The sequence below is a fragment of the Diabrotica virgifera genome, chromosome 6 (genome assembly GCF_917563875.1).
Source record: "Diabrotica virgifera virgifera chromosome 6, PGI_DIABVI_V3a".
In the NCBI taxonomy this organism is placed as follows: domain Eukaryota; kingdom Metazoa; phylum Arthropoda; class Insecta; order Coleoptera; family Chrysomelidae; genus Diabrotica; species Diabrotica virgifera.
In genome coordinates, this window is record NC_065448.1 from 207592945 (window position 1) to 207612420 (window position 19476).

General features: G+C 32.4%; 1 protein-coding gene across 1 annotated transcript; it reads right to left on the reverse strand.

The window, feature by feature from the left end:
- Nucleotides 1–881: 881 nt before the first annotated feature.
- LOC126887164 (protoheme IX farnesyltransferase, mitochondrial) lies at nt 882–19459 on the reverse strand. Its single transcript, XM_050654548.1, has 6 exons — nt 19186–19459; nt 18895–19126; nt 11016–11211; nt 10788–10963; nt 3771–4085; nt 882–1092 (listed from the first exon to the last, which is right to left on the reverse strand). The coding sequence occupies exons 1-6, from the start codon at nt 19255–19257 to the stop codon at nt 923–925; spliced, it is 1161 nt and encodes a 386-aa protein (XP_050510505.1). The 5' UTR covers nt 19258–19459; the 3' UTR covers nt 882–922.
- Between the last annotated feature and the right edge of the window lie 17 nt (nt 19460–19476).

Below are 19476 nucleotides of genomic sequence, written 5' to 3' on the forward strand. Positions count from 1 at the left end.
CATTATTAATAGGCATCCATAACGCCACATCATAATAAGCTCAAAGACTTCGAGCGTTTTTACAGAAGCTTCACAAAGTCTCTACTCCGTACAGTAAGGTAAAAAAAACATAAGTTCTGAGGATGGAGACTTTAATCCTGAGTGGTAAATCATTGCTTCTCAAGATTTATTTCGTCTTTATGAATAGTCCCATTGGCTGTTGGTACAAGGAATGTGTAGCTATCAACCCTATATTGGCAGTTGGTTAGACAAAAGCTGTGTATATAGTATTTCACGCTTAATGATTACCATATATTTTGTTTTTTTTTTACTGAGTAAAGTTATGTTTCCAAAGTTATTGGAGTCTTACTTTTTGTAACATCCATTTTAAGTGAGTCGTCTGACCTAATAGGACTTTGCAGTTTTCTGTGTGTATGTACGAATACACCAAAATTTATCTGATTTGGTGTATACCCGAAATTATAATACTGAGTTTTTTCTTTAGTTCCGCTACCCTATATTTGATGAACTCGCTGTTGATATTATCAGCGCCTGATGTCTTTTGTATTTTCAGTTTCTTTATTGTCTTTTGAACTTTCATTATTAGTATTATTTAGGGGTTGTTATTGTGTAAGGATGACAATATTTATTGTCTTGTTATCTCCTGATGAAGTACTTTTAAAAGATTTGAAACTCGTACAAGTAATTCATCAAAAAAGCTGCCAAAGTAATTCGTCTCTCCGTTATTTTATTTACTTATACATCGTTAGTCATTTCTTTTTATTAACGAGGTCTGTATTTTTATTATATTGGTGTTATTTACCAAAATATGTTGAATTGATAATTAAAAGAATATTGAAATTTCTTTTATTAAACCAATAGAGGGAAAATAAAAAATCACATTTGTACCTAATACTTTATTTGAAATAAAATATCACTTTAACTACGCACTCACTAACTCTGTCCTATTTGTTTCGGTTTTCTGATCGTCAAACAAAAACCACTTCTTTTTATTTATTAAAAATAGGACCATTATTAACGGCAAATGAATTAAAGAAAACCGGAACAGTTTCCTTGAGGTAGCACTTGACGACTCTTTGTAAAATTTATAAGCTGAAAAAATTTGTTTTTGTTAATATCCACATTCGTTTTTCGAATGGCTAACTTTATAAAAAACCTTGATAACAATAAAAAGTAGGTTTGTATAGATAAAAATGTATTATTGGGAGCAAGGGAGCCCCTGGACACAGACGTATATCCTGGTTGGCCAATCTTAGTAAACGGACTGATCTATTTCGAGCTACAATGAATAGAATAAGAGTGTCAGTTCATCAACAACATAAGAATATAGGCACCTTTATAAGAAGAAAAAATGTAGTATAGGATGTGTAGCAGTTTCTATCTTTAAATCCAAATAAACAAAATGTACGTGAGATATCATCAAAGTTTTTATTCTTTTGAATGCCGAAGCCGTTATGTATAGATAATATCAGGATCAAGGGGAGAAAATTTTAATCTCCAACATGTGGTTTAATCTACCCGTAAGATATTATACATGGAGATCTATCTCCCCAAGATGCACATCACAACAAGATTACACTTACAAGATTACTTCTGATTGAAAATCAGACTGACTATCCTAGCACCAAAAACATACAGAAATAACATTCATAGTGTAAAAACTTACCCTGGTACTCTAGATAGAACAATGTTAATCGACCTGTTTTTACAGTACGCCATATGTGCACCAGTATGATTTGGTAATATGAAATAGCAATCAGAAAACGGGCAAGTACTTTCACTTAAAAAGCAACCAAATTAAAGTATAGCTAGATTCACTACTATTGGAGTCATCTTCATAATGTTCAATGGTTCGTAGAGTAAAATACGGCAAGGTAACCGCCATAGTGCGTGTCTCAATTAATAGTGGTATCATGATTTTACCTGAATATTTGAAAATGCCAAAACCAAAAAGCAGAGATAAAAAGATAATCAGACTCGCATGGGTGACATTCGGAAAAATTAGCTTTATCCTGAAAACCCAGAAATATGCCCAATACCTCCGCACAAAAGTATATAATCAATGTGTTCTACCAGTACTTAAATATGGAGCACAGACATGAACCTTCACAAAGGAAAATATGGAAAAGATGTAAAAGACTCAAAGGGCAGATGCTGGGTATCAAACTAAGTGATAGAAAGAAAAACACATGGATCAGAAATAAAACCAAAGTGAAAGACGTAAACAAAGATGCAGCTACTCTCAAATGGAAATTTGCAGGACACAACAGCAGACAGAGGAGAAGGAAGATGGAATGAAGCGATAACTCACTGGAGACCTTGGGACTACAAAAGAGGAAGGGGCAGACCACAGATGAGATGGTCGGATGACCTAAAAGATACGCAGGGACCAGATGGACAGCATTAGCACTGAACCGAGAAGAGTGGAAAAATAAGGGGGAGGCCTACGTTCAACTTCGGACAAATTAAGGGCAATAGATAGATAGATTTGAAAATGAAAAAATTCTGAGCAAGTTGGGTACCGCGTTTAATTTAGTTTCAGTCCACAGCCTATACGCCTCGATAACAATAGAGAGATATCGCAAAGGCAAACGTTAATAGCGTGACAAGACGTAAATAACCGATAACGGTATATTTCAACACAAGCATCAAGAGAGTTATCGCAAATGTTCTGGGGGCGGGGCTTAACGTTATTATGACAACCGACTTATGGGATTAAAATATAACCTAGAAATTAATGTTGAGGAATACTTTAATTTTTTTTATTAAAAAATGAATTTGGATATTGAGCAGGTTGACATGCATTTTATTTTAATGATTTAACCAACAACAAATATAAATAATCAGTATAAAAATAATATAAAATATCTGAATGAATAACTAATATCCTAACCACAAAAAGTAGTCTATTGTAGACAAAATAAGAACGCAGCGTGTTTCTCAACATAGGAAAGAAGATGATTCACAGTTTTTAGTTTATAAAATTTGTATTCTATAAATTATTTTTGTTTCATCCCAAATGTCAAATTAGCGTTAACGTTATTACCGTCCCTTATTTCGACCTAAATAGCGGGACACGTTATCCGGTATTAGCGTAACATTCCCTCTGCGCTTGCGTACATGTACAAATAGCACATTCCGCTATTAACGTGCGATAAAAATGCCTTTGCGATATCTCTCTAATATACTTTCACACAAAACAGCAACATACTTTTCTATGAGAATCTCGGAGTTTCATACTAGTCTGTGATTGAAAATGTTCAAAATTCATTAACACGACATGTCCTAATGAGCTGTTTAGTTTTATTACTAAGGCATCAATATATCCTTAACATTTTCAATGCCCATACCGTAAACATGTGTAATGGTTCATTTAGTAACACAATATCACCGCCGACACTTCTGCGTCGTTGGCACCCTTGATGAAACTCTCGGGCCGACATATTGACGGCGTGGGCGCTGAACGAGTTAACACATTAACCGCCAAATTGATTTTTTTTTACTTCAGGCTCCATTTTCAGAATCTCAATGTTAATGGAATTATATTTAACTCACTTAACGCGCTGGTCCAAACAGGATGTGAGTTAAATACAACTCACGTGGCGTTTAACGTGTTAAATATATTTTAACAAATTTAGAACAAAAAAAGTACATTGAATACATTTTGTCACCTACTGTACAGTGATCTGATAGTATGATATGTAAGACTTGAAGCAAATACCTAATATTATAATTTTAATTAAAATAACATGTTATAAATTATACTTTACCTAAATAAATAAAGTACACATTTAATGGGGTAGTCTCCAATAAAAACCACCAGTTCGTAGTGTCTAAGAGAGGAGCAGCCACAGACATAGCCTGAATGGCAATAGTATGTCTCAAGGCGACTCTCCTACAAAGTGCTGGATCAGTCACAGCCATCATCCTATAACCTGCTCTTGAATAATCTGGTCGTAGATTCCAAGATAAAGCATTAAAATGTGGAAATTGCCAACTGTAAAGGAGGGCGGCCATGAGCCATGCACCAGGTCCTAATGAATCTGCACAAGCAGCCCAACCCATTAAAGGAGGTATGGCACCAACTGAAAAGAAAACGTGTATTGTGTACATGTTTAAGTACTTATTAAAATATAAATTTCAAATATACCTATATGTGGCATCCTCCAATTAAAAAAATAAAAGTACAAAAAACAAATTTGTGAATTCAGATCTCTTTTGTGCCCTTCAACGTGATTACTTTGTTCCTGTATCCAAACAATTCATTAAAAACAAACAGTTCTCAAAATTAAAGCAAAGCCAAGTGGATTGATCAAATTAATTAAAGAAAGGAAAATGCTCTGATAACACTACAAGACTGAATACTCATGATCTCCTTTACTGTCCTCAATTTCAATTGCTTAATTTCATAATATGTATAAGTCATCATCAAGTTTTCTTACAGTGGTTAAAATTTTCTGCAAAACATTATATTATGTTTATGAGCATATAAGTAGGATTAGGGGTAAGTTATTTTAGAACTTTGATAATTTGGACCAATTTGTTTAATTATGACAATGCTGATTGTTCTTATCATTTGGTGATTCAGTTAATAATTTGAATACATTTTATATAACTTAATTTAAATAGTATTAGTACTGCAGTACTGTATTAGTATTGGTATTAAACAAGTAGTATTTTTAAAGTTACATAGATGGAATTTGTAATACATTTAAAAGACAAAGAACAGTAAAATCATAGTTTTATAATATGTTGTTATTATGAAGAGTACAAAGAATTTTGAACCAAGCAAAGTTTAGTGAAATTATTTAACAATGGAATTACAGTATGAAAAAGACATAAGAGACAATTTTGATATAGCTTCTTGATTGCCGTATCAAAGATACCTAAATTTCAATGTACGAAATAAGCATTCAAGAAGGGAGTAAAGGACACTGCACACATCTTTGTCTCACAAAATAGATTTGTCTCGAAATTACAATCGTTTCATATTCTTGCGCCAATTCTAAATTTTGATTAATAACGGCGTAAATTGTAATTAAAGTTTATGAAAATCACATGTTGAACTGTCATATTCATGAATACTATTAGTCTAGTTGCTGTTGAACAGCTTAACCCAGCGTGAGCTTAGTGGATTAGAAGAACTATACTGCCTTAATACCTGCAGAAAGATTTATGAATTATCAATTCACAAAATCTCATTTATCATTCACGTATATACCCATTTGATTTTAGATTTATTTACAGTAGAACCTCGATTATCCGTCAGGGCACCGGACCAAGGGTATGACGGATAATCGAAAAGACGGTTAACAGAACATTAAAAAAAATTAAAAATTCATAGTACAACTCGCAAATTTCATTTGTATGGTTTGTTTGACAATATAAGAGGGATTTGTGTTCGTACAACCGAATCAATTTAAAACATTCTGAAATCTTTGTTTTTTTTACTGTTGCTTCACACTTTCTTCTTCTACGGCACTACAGCCCAAATTGAGCCTTGGCCTCCTTTATTTTTTGCCTCCACCCTTGCCTGTCTGTGGCTGCTCTTCTCCATACACGGACTCCTAAAAGGGCTTGTGCGTCGCTGTTTACTGTGTCTTCCCAGCGCTTTCGTGGCTTCCCAACCGGTCTCTTTCCTTGCATTCTAGCATTCAGTGCTCGTTTTGGTAGCCTATCCTCTCCCATTCTTATCACATGTCCGGCCCATTGCAATCTTTGTAATCTAATGAAGTCTGACAGGGGCGTTTCCTTATAAAGTTGATAAAGCTCGTTGTTGTATCGACTTCTGAAGATTCCGTTTTCCCTCACAGGTCCTAGTATTCTCCTAAGTACTTTCCTTTCGAATGTGTCGAGTTTGTTTTTGGATGTTTCTTTCAGCACCCAGACTTCACTGCCATAGCATGTTATTGGTCGAATTAAGGTTTTATAGATTCTAATCTTTGTATTTCGGTGGACACTTTTTGACCGAAATATATGGGAGAGGGCAAAATAAGCTCTGTTTGCCTGCGTTATTCTTTTCCTTATTTCTCCATCTTCTGATCCGTCGGCATATATTTCTACTCCCAGGTATGTAAACTTTTCAACCGTTTCAATGTCATCTTCATGTATAATGTTTTCTGGGACTTCACACTTTGCGACGGCTGAATTTCTTTATCGGCATAAGAGCATGTAATCTACTTTATTGGCTTCTTCTTGTTGAGAATACCACTCGATGAATTATTGCATGTGCGATGCAGTTTCTCTAGATTATTTACGCAAATCTTTGTCAGTTACAATAGGTTCATCAACATATCTACAGTCAAATTTCAAGTCGTTGTCGGCTTCTGAATCTGTTTGGTCCGCGTTTGTTGCCATTTCAACGATTTCTTTATCTGTCAGCAATGGATAGCCGTTTGTGTCCTCATCACACAAATCAAATTAACTTTCTTTTTTAATTTTTTTACATTAAAATTTTTGCTTATGTAGTCAATACAATGTCTGTATGTACCCTGACGGTTAACAGAGGTGACGGTTAATGGAGAGACGCATAATCGAGGTTCCACTGTATATCAATTTATGCCGTTATCAACCAAATGCAGAGTTGGCGCAATGATATGAAATGATAATTTAGAGACGAATCTATTCATGTATATTTTATTGCATTTGAGTGACATTATATTTTCTATAAGATGTGTGCGGTGTCCATTCAAATAATGAATTTTTTGAAATAATAACATATATTAAGCCGGTTTAAGGTACGTTAACAGCGATGAGCGCTGTTGCGCTCATCGCTTAAAGATCGTCGCAGACCGATGATCAGTATGAGACGATCGCAACCGGAGTGTTTTTACTGAAGCGATAATTAGGTCCCGTTCCCACGATAGGCGCTTAACGCGCGTTTTGATAACGCTCAATTACAACTACATACATTTTACTTGACGCCGTTCACATGCTAACGCGCCTTTTAATGACCTAAAACGCGCGTTAGCATATGATCGGTCTCACGTAAAATGTATGTAGTTGTAATCGCGCGTTAAGCGCCTCTCATGTGAACGGGCTCTAAGTCTTCAACCTCTATAGCGCTTCAACCGCAAAAAATCCGCCAGCAGTTTATTGGTGAAAAAGACGCGACGTTCCGGAGACGGGCGAGAAGTATCTGGGCGATTGGAGCATTACGACTGAAAAACTTGTAGTCAGTTCCATAGAACCGATATAAGAACGACCTTTACCGGTCTGTTTAATGGATAAAAATTATTTGGTAATATGTAATTTAGTATGTTAAAAATTATAACAAACAAGGAGTCCCCGATTTATCCAGACTATAATTAATTCGTAATAAAAAAATGGCTTTTATGATAGGACCGGAGTAGCTCAGCGGTAGGATGTCTGACCTCCATGCAGGTAGGCCGGGGTTCAAATCCCAGCACCGGCGAGAACAGATAGACATTTTTGAAAATGTCTATGGGCTACAGGTCGACTCAGCCTGAATAAAATGAGTACCATGGGTAAAACCAGGAGTAATAATATAATAGGCGGTTGAAGCGTAGCACTGACTTTGTTACCTTCCTTGTATACTGTAGGCCCTAGACATAGCAGACTACCCTGCTACAATCCCAAAGCCGCGTTAGCGGTATAAAATGGGAGACTATTATTATTACTTTTATTGTAAATTCTACTAAAAATTTTTCGGTCCGGGCAGATATTATTTCAGATTTTTTGGATCATTTGAAAGAAAAAAAATGTCTTATGTAATTTTTCTCTTAAGTAATTGGTTTTCAAGTTATAAACAATTTAAAACTAAAAAAAATAAAGACTTTTAGGGCTCAAAAACATAATTAAAAAATATTTTTGAAATTACGAAGTACCTAAGTTCAAGTTCAAACCTAATTATATCAATTCTTGATAAGTATTTTGGGCTTATTTCATTTTAAAACATTGTTTTTTAGTTGTTAATTAGCCCGATCGCCCGTCTTATCTAAGGAACCTTAATCATTAACAATTAAAAAAATATATTTTAGATTTTAAAATAATACATGGCAACAATTATTATCGGGACCTGATGGAAGGTTTGAATTTGAATTTAGATATTTAATGATTACAAAAATATTTTTAACTTGTGTTTTTTAAGCCTTGAAAATCGTCATTTTTCGTTCTTTTATCAGTTTTATATTGTTTATAACTCAAAAACGATCAACTTAATGGAAAATTACAAAATACCTTTTTTGTTTCGAATGATCCAAACAATCTAAAATAATATCTGTTCGGGCCGAAATAATTTTAGTAGAATTTATAACAAAAAGTCATTTTTTAATTATTAATATTATTATTATTATTACAAGAAAACAATCATTGTTAAAATACCTTTTAGCAGAAGAAATAGAGGACGAAGAAATATCAAGTGCTCCAAGATTAGAAAAACATGCAATATTTAAAAGAAGACGAGAAAAAGCATACTTCAAAATTTTGATAAACAACAATTTATTAGGAAATGAAACATACTTATAAAACCAAGCTTCACTGCACAAACTGCTAAATATATCTCAAATAAAAAACTCCGACACAGCGAAAACAGGATGCATAACTGTACTGTTCAGTGTCTGCTCTCAGACCAGTCGCCAAAAATCGACGCTAGCTGCTCCAGCGATACAGCGGCTGTAGACGATTCAGTCTAAACAAACCACACAAGCAGTGAAGCAGTATACCGCAATCATCGCTCAGCTAAAATTGTTCAGTGATGAGCGCCACAGCCGCTCCAGTAAAAACATACCTTTAGTTACCAAAAAAATATATACAGGGTGTTTCATTGGGAAACGGAAATACTTCAATGGTGAATAGAGGTCACCGAGCCGGTTCTAGATATAGTGCATTTTTTGCCCTACCGACTTTTATAACCGAGTTACAGGGTGTTTTATCGATTTTGCCCATTTCTTTCCTAAGCCATAACTTTAGAACCACTCTGTATATTTTTTTTATATTTGCTACACATATGTCTCATTCAAAACCCAAACGACCGACATACTAACCATAAGAAAAATCCAGGTCCGGATTAACAAAAAATTATAAAGTAATTGTGACCTTAAAACAACACCCTGTATATTGAAATTTTGAAAATCTGTTTGCATATTTGAAAAGAGCACAAAAAAGTAAGTTTAATGGTTCTCTTCAATTTTTCGGCCAGATAATTTTATGACTTTAATTTTGAAATTATATTGAATTTTTTAAGAACTTTGACATTAAAAAGCAGATATTATTAACTTTTAGTTATAAATTATTAAAGTTAATGAATAAATACTCACTTTAAAAATAATCAATACTTATTTACTACATTGGAACGACCCAATTACTAATGACAAGAAAAATCCAGGTCCGGATTAAGAAAAAAATACAAAGTAATTGTGACCTTGAACCAACACCCTGTATATTGAAATTTTAAAAATTTGTCTGCGCATTTTAAAAGAGCATGAAAAACTGTGATTAAAGGCTTATTTTAATTTTTTCGCCATTGATTTAATTACATCAATTTGAAATTATATTGAAATTTTAAAGAACTCTGAGATTAAAAACCAGGTATTGTTAACTTTTAATAATAATTTAATGTTAATGAATCAATACTTATTTTAAAAAAACTTAATACTTATTTACTACGCTGGCTTCATATATTCTCTGGATTTGTAGCTATATGCACATCATTAAAAATTAGAATTGCGAGAATTTGGATATTTTAATGATTTAGTAAAGAATTAAAAAAACTGCTATATCTAATAAAACAAAAATTCGTTACATTTCATATTTTTCATATTTCATAAATTAAAAATATTTGAACTATAACAGGCTCAAAAAATATGCATTTCCTTGCTCGTTTTAAAATATTTCGAATCGATTTTCTAAGTACCTTGGGATTGTTCTTCATTTTTCTGGTAGCTTCTTGTGACCTTGACAGAATTTATCAATATGATTTCAAAATTGCCATAATTAAATTATCGGCGCAAAAATTTGACATGCACCTTTTAACGCAGTTTTTTATGCTCTTTTAAAATACACAAACAAATTTTCAAAATTTCAATATACAGGGTGTTGTTTGAAGGTCACAATTACTTTATATTTTTTTCTTAATCCGGACCTGGATTTTTCTTGTCATTAGTAATTGGGTCGTTCCAACGTGGTAAATAAGTATTGATTATTTTTAAAATGAGTATTTATTCATTAACTTTAATAATTTATAACTAAAAGTTAATAATATCTGCTATTTAATGTCAAAGTTCTTAAAAAATTCAATATAATTTCAAAATGAAAGTCATAAAATTGTCTGGCCGAAAAATTGAAGCGAACCATTAAACTTACTTTTTTGTGCTCTTTTCAAATATGCAAACAGATTTTCAAAATTTCAATATACAGGGTGTTGTTTTAAGGTCACAATTACTTTATAATTTTTTGTTAATCCGGACCTGGATTTTTCTTATGGTTAGTATGTCGGTCGTTTGGGTTTTGAATGAGACATATGTGTACCAAATATTAAAAAAATATACAGGGTGGTTCTAAAGTTATGGCTTAGGAAAGAAATGGGAAAAATCGATAAAACACCCTGTAACTCGGTTATAAAAGTCGGTAGAGCAAAAAATGTACTATATCTAGAACCGGCTCGGTGACCTCTATTCACCACTAAAGTATTTCCGTTTCCCAATTAAACGCCCTGTATAATGATCCAATGTTGAAAGAGAGAAACATATAGAAAAGCTTATACACAAATAGAAATAAGTTGGAATCACATATAGAAAGAAAGTATAGAACTAAATAAAAATATTTACCTATAGATCCAACCCATGTGTTTAAAATACTTATCCTTTTTAATGGTGTATAAACTGATGTGTATAGAATTAAATTTGTTAGTCCTAAACTGGCAGTGAGACCATTTACCCCATAATACAATATTCCTAACCCAGTAATACTTGTAGTAGCAGCAAACAACATTGAATGTGTAAGCCTAAAATACAACCAAATTAGATGGTAACAAGTAAATATTTTATGAACATTACGTTAATTTTCCACAAACTAATACTCTGTTTTTTGTTCTTGACATCTGTGCATCAAATGGCACTTCATGGAATTGGTTTGTTGCATTTGCAGCTGCAGATAATAATCCAGTACCAGCAGTACACAACAAGAATGTTGTGATTTCAAAAGGGGCTGGTGCTACTGCATAACCAGCCATAGATGTTATCACCACGAGAGCTAAAATGCAATAGAATAATATGAATTAAATGAAATATGATATAAATCTACAATAAAGCTACCAGTAGTTGATAATTTATGTATTTTTAAATGTACTGATGGCAAAAAAATGCCACACTTTGTATCCAGTTATTTTAATGTTGTTCTGAATTTGTAATAAAATTATTATTATTAATATATTTATCGGTCGTATCCGAAGAAGAAGTGGTCTCGATATCGTCGGAGAGTAATAAGTCGTCGTCCGATTCGGAAGAGGTGGTTTCGTCGAAAAAGAGCACAGAGGTTTGCTCTTGGAGTGAAGAGGGCTTTGCATCGGAATTTCGGGGGACGCAGGATTGTTTCTCGATTACGCAACCAGAAGAGTTTGATGAGGTTTAACCTGTATGCGCGTGGATTTAAGACATTTGTATTTTATAATAAAGCGTCTTCAAAAGATGATAAGTTTAAGGTGTGGTCGTTTGCAGATGAGTCTGTTCCAACAAGTGGACTTCATGAAATTGTATAAAAATAAATTTCCCATCTAAATAGTTAATCCAGTTATTTATTTTGATGAAAAGTATTTATTTTGTAACTCTTATCTAAAAAGACAAATAGCAGAAAAAGCTCTTAAAAGAGAAAAAGAAATACATGTATGTTTCATAGATATGGAAAAAGCTTTCGACACAATTAAAAGAGAAGATATTTGGAAAATACTAGAGAAGAGAAAAATTGAACAAGATCTAATAGGATGCATCCAGAGTTTACACAAAAAAAAAACGAAAAGCTATGTAAGGACAAGAAATGAAAAATCAAAAGTATTCGACAGCAACATTGGATTAAAACAGGGTTGTGTCCTGAGCCCACTACTTTTTAACCTAGTACTAGATGACGTCATAAAAGAATGCAAACACAAATGGAGAAAATATAATGTAGGATATTAGAAGTTGAGAATGATACAAATAACAAAACTATGCTACCCAGACGACCTGGTGATCATTGGGGAGTCAGAAAAACAATTACAAGAAAATATAAACATATTGTATGAAGAGCTAAAAATCAGAAACATGAAAATAAACAAAGAAAAATCAAAAACAATGATAATTGGAAGACAAAAAGGAAAACATGAAATAAAAGTAGATGGCAAGCAACTTGAACAGGTAGACAGATATAAGTATTTGGGGGTAATCATAAGCCGGGATGGAAAATTATAAGATGAGATAAATGAAAGAATTGCAAAGACTGGTAAGCTGTACAATATTATGAAGAGTAACTTTAAAAAAAAAATACCTATGAATATAAAAACGGAAATAGAAAAAGATTGTGAAACCCACTCTATCCTATGCCTGTAAATCTTGGGCATTAACAAAAAGGCAAAAGAATAGACTAATAAGCACAGAAATGACATTTTTGAGAACAATAGAGGGGAAAACAAGGAAAGATAAAATTAGAAATCAAACCTTTAGAGAAAATCTGAAAATACACCCAGTTACAACAACAATCGAACAAGGACAACTTAGATGGCTCGGACATGTACTGAGAAGAGGAGAAAAGAAAATAATAAGACAAATATATGAAGCGAGAGATATGGGAAGAAAGAAGAGAGGAAGACCAAGAAAGACGTGGGGTGGAATGCATAAAACGTAGTACCTGCTAATGCTTCAAGTATGTACTATATTTTTGAAGATTTTACTACACTTGCAAACCATTAAATGCTTTGTAAGTGTAGTAAAATACTTACAAAGCATTTGTAAGTTTTGTAATGCTTTGTAAGTGTAGTAAAATCTTCAAAAATGTAGTACATACTTGAAGCATTAGCAGGTACTACGTTTTATGCATTCCACCCGTGGACAGAAGAAGTGAGGGAAGCGGCCGACAAAATAGGAATAAAATGGGAGGAAACAAAAGCATTGGCCATGGATAGAACGAAATGTGGAAGAAAACGATGGAGAACCTAACTCCGTAAAAACTCACACCGAAAGGTAGACGAGTTCTGGATTAAGTAAGTAAAAGTATTTATTTTGTAACTCTTATCTAAAAATTTAAATGTGATAAAGGTTTTACTTATCTATCTTTTCTTTAACTGTCTTTAAGTCTTTTTTTATTTTTTTTTCGCAAAAACAAAAAAAGATAAAAAAGTTTATTCCTGTGTATTTAACTTTAGTTTATTTGTGTTAGTTATTTTGAATTGTTCTTGATCTACCCAAAAAATTGAAAATGCTAAGAGTTCACGGTCATTGGCAATTTTGTCATTTAAGTGACTTTGAAACAGGAAGCATTGTATTCATGAAAGAGGCTGGTATACGTTTACAGCCAATTTCACGAAGAGTTGAAGCTAATCCATCAACAGTGTTGAGTTTCGAGGAGATGGTCCAATGATGAGAATTATCAGCATCGTGGAAGATCTGGATGTCCTAGAATATTGCAATGCTTCTTGCTCTCAGAAATAGACGGGACAGTGTATATCAAGTAAGAGATGATTTAGTTGCAGGTAGAGGAAGGGTAGTCTCAAGAAGAACAGTTAATCAAAGATTACGTGGAATACTCTGGGCTAATTAGGAAAATACAAGGACAAGTTATTTACCAGCAATTTTATGCTTGAATCGAATCTTATGATTGTATATATTAATAATATAGGTATACAAAGTCCGCAGATAGTGTGCTACTTTTTTTTATAAACAAAATGGCGCCCGAAAATCGTGTTTTTTTCAATTTTTGCTCTATAACTCCAAAGATTTTAACTTTCGACCAAAAACACACAAATAAAAATTCACCGCAATTAAATTCTGCATAGAGACGTGTTTTTTCCGATTTACTTCGACGAAAACTTTCCCCGGAAAAAGCGGGTTTTTCCAAAAAAATCTTTAATTTTCAACTAAACTTTTAGATAAGTAGTTGTTAATCAATAATTAAATAACTTGGTAGCGTAAAAGCCCTTTCCGTATATATTAGAATTCCAGAAGTCTAGGAAAATTGAATGAACAGTTTAGCAACAATTAAAAATTTACGGTCGCTATAATAACGACAATAATTATGATGCATAAGAATGACTATGATTTTTTCATAAAAAGACACTATACCTATCTAATGCACTTTACAGAATTGAAATTGGACTATTTAAGCGGCCTCGGGAATATTTTAAAATTATAAACAATTTTTTGGTTTATAAACAAATAGGATATCTCGGGAAATATTAAACTAAATTAAATTGTGAAAACGGTATTCAAAAGATAGTGGCAGGACGCTTCTTTTAAAAGAAAAAACGTTTAATTATGACGAGTGGTTCCTGAGATACAACCGGTCAAAGTTGACCGGAATTTACGGCAAAGATATAAACAATAGGATCATAATTTTCAAACCATCACCTTTTTATTTTTGTCCTCTTTCTCCACACCAATTTTCATATCTTTAAAATCCTCATAATATATATTATTATAATAAAAACTATCGATAATACGTGTGAAAATTGCCAAAAAGAGCAAAATTCCAATCAAAAATTAGGTTGAAGAAAATGTAACCCTCAAAGTTCAAAATCGGTATACGTTAACAAAATGCATTTTCTCGGCTTCCCATGGAGCAATTTCCTTCATTCTTTTTTTGTTCCCTAATAACTCGAGTAGAGCCATCGAACTAACGCATTATTAAATGTCAAACTTGCTTTTGTTTTGTTATAATAGATTAATTTATTTATAAGAACAAAAAATTACATATTTTTTCCAGTTGTAGGCTTTTTTTTAGATAAACTTACTACAAGTGTACCTATTAAAGTTAAAAACATAAATATTCTCATTTGAAAGCTGTATAATTATTTAAACAAATTAAAATATTGTGTTATAATAAATAAATTAATTTATTATAACAAAAGAAAAGCAAGTTTGACATTTAATAATGCGTTAGTTCGATGGCTCTACTCGAGTTACTTGGGAACAAAAAAAGAATGAAGGAAATTGCTCCATGGGAAGCCGAGAAAATGCATTTTTTTAACGTATACCGATTTTGAACTTTGAGGGTTACATTTTCTCCAACCTAATTTTTGATTGGAATTTTGCTATTTTTGGCAATTTTCACACGTATTATCGATAGTTTTTATTATAATAATATATGTTATGAGGATTTTAAAGATATGAAAATTGGTGTGGAGAAAGAGGTCAAAAATAAAAAGGTGATGGTAAAATTATGATCCTATTTTTTATATCTTTGCCGTAAATTTCGGTCAACTTTGACCGGTTGTATCTCAGGAACTACTCGTCATAATTAAAAGTTTTTTCTTTTAAAAGAAGCGGCCTGCCGCTGTCTTTCGAGTACCGTTTTCACAATTTAATTTAGTTTAATATTTCCCGAGATATTCTATTTGTTTATAAGCCAAAAAATTGTTTATAATTTTAAAATATTCCTGAGGCCGCTTAAATAGTCCAATTTCAATTCTGTAAAGTACATTAGATAGGTATAGTGTCTTTTTATGAAAAAATCATAGTTATTCTTATGCATCATAATTATTGTCGTTATTATAGCGACCGTAAATTTTTAATTAACATTTCAATTGTTGCTAAACTGTTCATTCAATTTCCATCGGCTTCTGGAATTATAATATATACGGAAAGAGCTTTTACGTTACCAAGTTATTTAATTATTGATTAACAACTACTTATCTAAAAGTTTAGTTGAAAATTAAAGATTTTGTTGGAAAAACCCGCTTTTCCGGGGAAAGTTTTCGTCGAAGTAAACCGAAAAAAACACGTCTCTATGCAGAATTTAATTGCGGTGAATTTTTATTTGGGTGTTTTTGGTCTAAAGTTAAAATCTTTGGAGTTATAGAGCAAACATTGAAAAAAACACGATTTTCAAGCGCCATTTTGTTTATAAAAAAAGTAGCACACTATCTGCGGACTTTGCATATCTATATTATTAATATATACAATCATAAGATTCGATTCCAGCAATAAAATTGCTGGTAAATAACTTTTCCCAAAAATGTCCTATTCTCCGATAATCAGCCCAGACTAGAATGGGACTGAGAGCTTACCATCTGCTTTTGGTGTTACCTTTGACACCACAGCATAAGACTCAATGCTTAGAATGGTGCACACCTTGGCAAGACTGGAATGGCCAATGGAATTTTGTATGCTTTAGTGGTTTTGTTTCGGTGACTGTAATGGGCCCATAAGGGTAAGACGTTTTCAAGGTGACGGAAGAAATATAGACTTGGTTTTTAAACATCATACTGCAAGACAACCAATGATTATGGTATGAGGTGATCTATGTTTGAGAAACATATCACCTCTAGTTCTTATTAACGGCACTCTGATAACGACGATGTATTGGTGAAGTACTGCAACTGGTTTTACACCCTTCCAAATGCGATCTTTCAACAGGATAACTCAAGACCTTATTCTGTCACTTAATAAAAAGAAAATTTTTGACTGTTTGGTATCTTTCTTGTCGGATAGTAAAATATTATTGTAATTAGTTATAGGTATTTGTAAAAAAATATGTTTAAAAAAAAATAATAAAAAAATTAAACAAAAAAAATTACAAAAGATATAAAAAAAAATTTTAAAGAAAAAAAATCACTAAGAGGATTTAAACCTCCGAGGGGTTGAACCGGGTTGACATCTTATCGTAGTGACAAAAAAAAAACAAAACAAAAAAAGCAAAGAAAAAAACAAAACAAAAAAAACAAAGCAAAAAACAAAACAAAAGAATGCATTTATTTTAAATATTAAGATTAATAATTTTATTTGTAAAATGTATATATACACTATGCGTTCTTGATAAACATTATATTTATAATATTTATTAACATAGTATGTACATTAGCTGTAATAAGTAGGCAAAATAAGACGTAAAAAATTGTAATATTATTATAATAACCATGTTTCACTAATTGGCAATATCTTTAATACATTTACTTTTTATTGAGACTGAATGACTATAGTCCAAGCAGAAAAAAAACTCAAGACCTCATATTGCCCGTGAAACCATGGAGTTTATAATACACGACTCTGGTATAGAGACATTGGAATGGGCATCAAGATCAGCTGATTTGTTAAGAATCAAAAATGTGGATAAAACTGGGATATGGTAGGTCAAAACCTAAATCGATTGTGCTCTACATCCTCCAGCCAACTTAGAAGACCTGTGGCATGCTATAAGAACAATCTGGATGAGTATTCTGTAATATGATATAGACCACTTAATTCAATCTATGCCCCATAGAGTAACTGAGTGTATTGGGACCGTGTAAGTTCAGAAAAGCGACACCTGGTTTCATAGCTGGGCAACATTTTTCGCAGTCCTGGTTGCTGGATAATTGTGAAGGCCATAACCCAAAAAAAATTTATAAGAAGAAAAAGTAAGATTTAGGTTATGTTATTAAAAGATAAACAATAGACCATTCCAGGGTGATGTCATTTGACAGCGACTGGAGGGCAAAGATCTTTTAAACAAAGTACAAAACCATTGTTTAATTTAAGAATATGATTAAAATACCAGTGTTTTGTTCAGTTGTAAATTGTTACAGTAAAAGTAAAAGAGATAAAGTGAGTTTTTTTATAATACCAGCCGCATTTAAAGACAGATGTTTTAAATCACTATAATCACAATGCACTGTAAACAGAATGACGATATGGGTCAAGAAAACTGATTTTCTGATTATACCGGGTTTTTGCATCCCCTATGAGGGTGTTATATAACTAATATTTGAAATTTTTGTAGTTAAAAAAACAGATTTCTTCTAATAAAACGAGAAAATAGCAAAAAGAACACTGAAAACACAATTTTTGCCCCTCAAACACAATTTTTGCCCCACGCTGTCAAAGTCACGTGACCTGGAATGGTCAATTGTATGTGGTAAATAAAATGAATTATTAAAATGCACTACTGCAAGCAAAATACAAATAATTTAATTACTTTTATATAATTGCATATCATATCAATATTGTGAGCAACATATAATTTTTCTTCTTCAATGATAGTAGTTATGAAATATACGTCAATTTGACAATTTCAATTGACAATATGAATTATTTAAAAAAGTTGCAAGATTTCTCCGCTATTCATGCACGATCGTTTCTCATGTTCCCTCCAAGTACTTGCACGCCACGAATAGAAAATCAAGGATCCCTCTATCAATTTTTTGACGAAAATTTGTTTGTAATGTTATCAAATAATAAGAATATTATAATGTATACTTCCATAAATAAATATTTAAAAAAATATTTGTCCTAGGGGTTCCATTTTTTTGGCCATCAGTATTATAAGCATCATAATTAGTACAATCACTTTTTTCACCCAAATGATTAATTTTTGCTCAGCATTAACTATTCATAGCTTCTTCAGTATAAAGATGACAGGGACCTGGTATGTGTCACTTAGTATCTAAAAGATCACAATAATTCAAATTGGTTACATAACCAGAAGTGACAATAAATAACTTGCAAAGAACTCGATCTGTTGATGGTGACATCTAAAAAATAATACTAAATGAATGAGTATATTAACTCTTCAGCAGACAGGCGAAACAAAGTACATTATATATCCATATGAGTGACACCTGACAGGCCTCGTTAGTCTGCTAGAGGGTTAATATTGTATACTTGCAATTTATATTATACTATTTTAAATCTCACAGTATCACACAGGTCACAATATATCATCAGCTACTGGTGCTATTATCGTAATGTCAATAAAAAAGAACTATATAATTACATGTAAGCCTGATTTTTGATAGTTTCATATAATGCTTTACTAAGTTGGAACTGTCGGTGGATGGAGTAACCTGCCAAGCTGGGGCCACCTTCGGCTTGTGAGGTAATAGCTCTGACAAAGGTAACGCACCATTGTCTGCTATATCTACAAGAAGTGGAGGTGAAGATTTTGAGTTTGTTTTATTAACATAAGTAGTGCTGGGAACAACGAAGTTTACTCCACATTTGTATTGCTAAAATAAACACAGTTATTATTTATACTTACATATCAGTATATTAATAAAAATGTTACCTTTAGTAAACTAGTGGTATGTGTGGTTAGACTTTTATGTAACCTAATATTTAAAATTACACCTTTGTACATATTATACTTTATTTGGTTACATTACATCACAAAATAAATTAAACTATTTACTGTTTTCGTAGCATATAAGTCAGTTAAGTGTTTTCAAAATGTTTTAATGCTAACATTTTGAAATCAAATGCCAAAAGTAGGGTTAGGTCAGATTCAGATGTCCACTGACAGTGACAGTAGTGACAGTGACAGTACTGACACTGACATTAATTTTGTCAGCTGTCAATT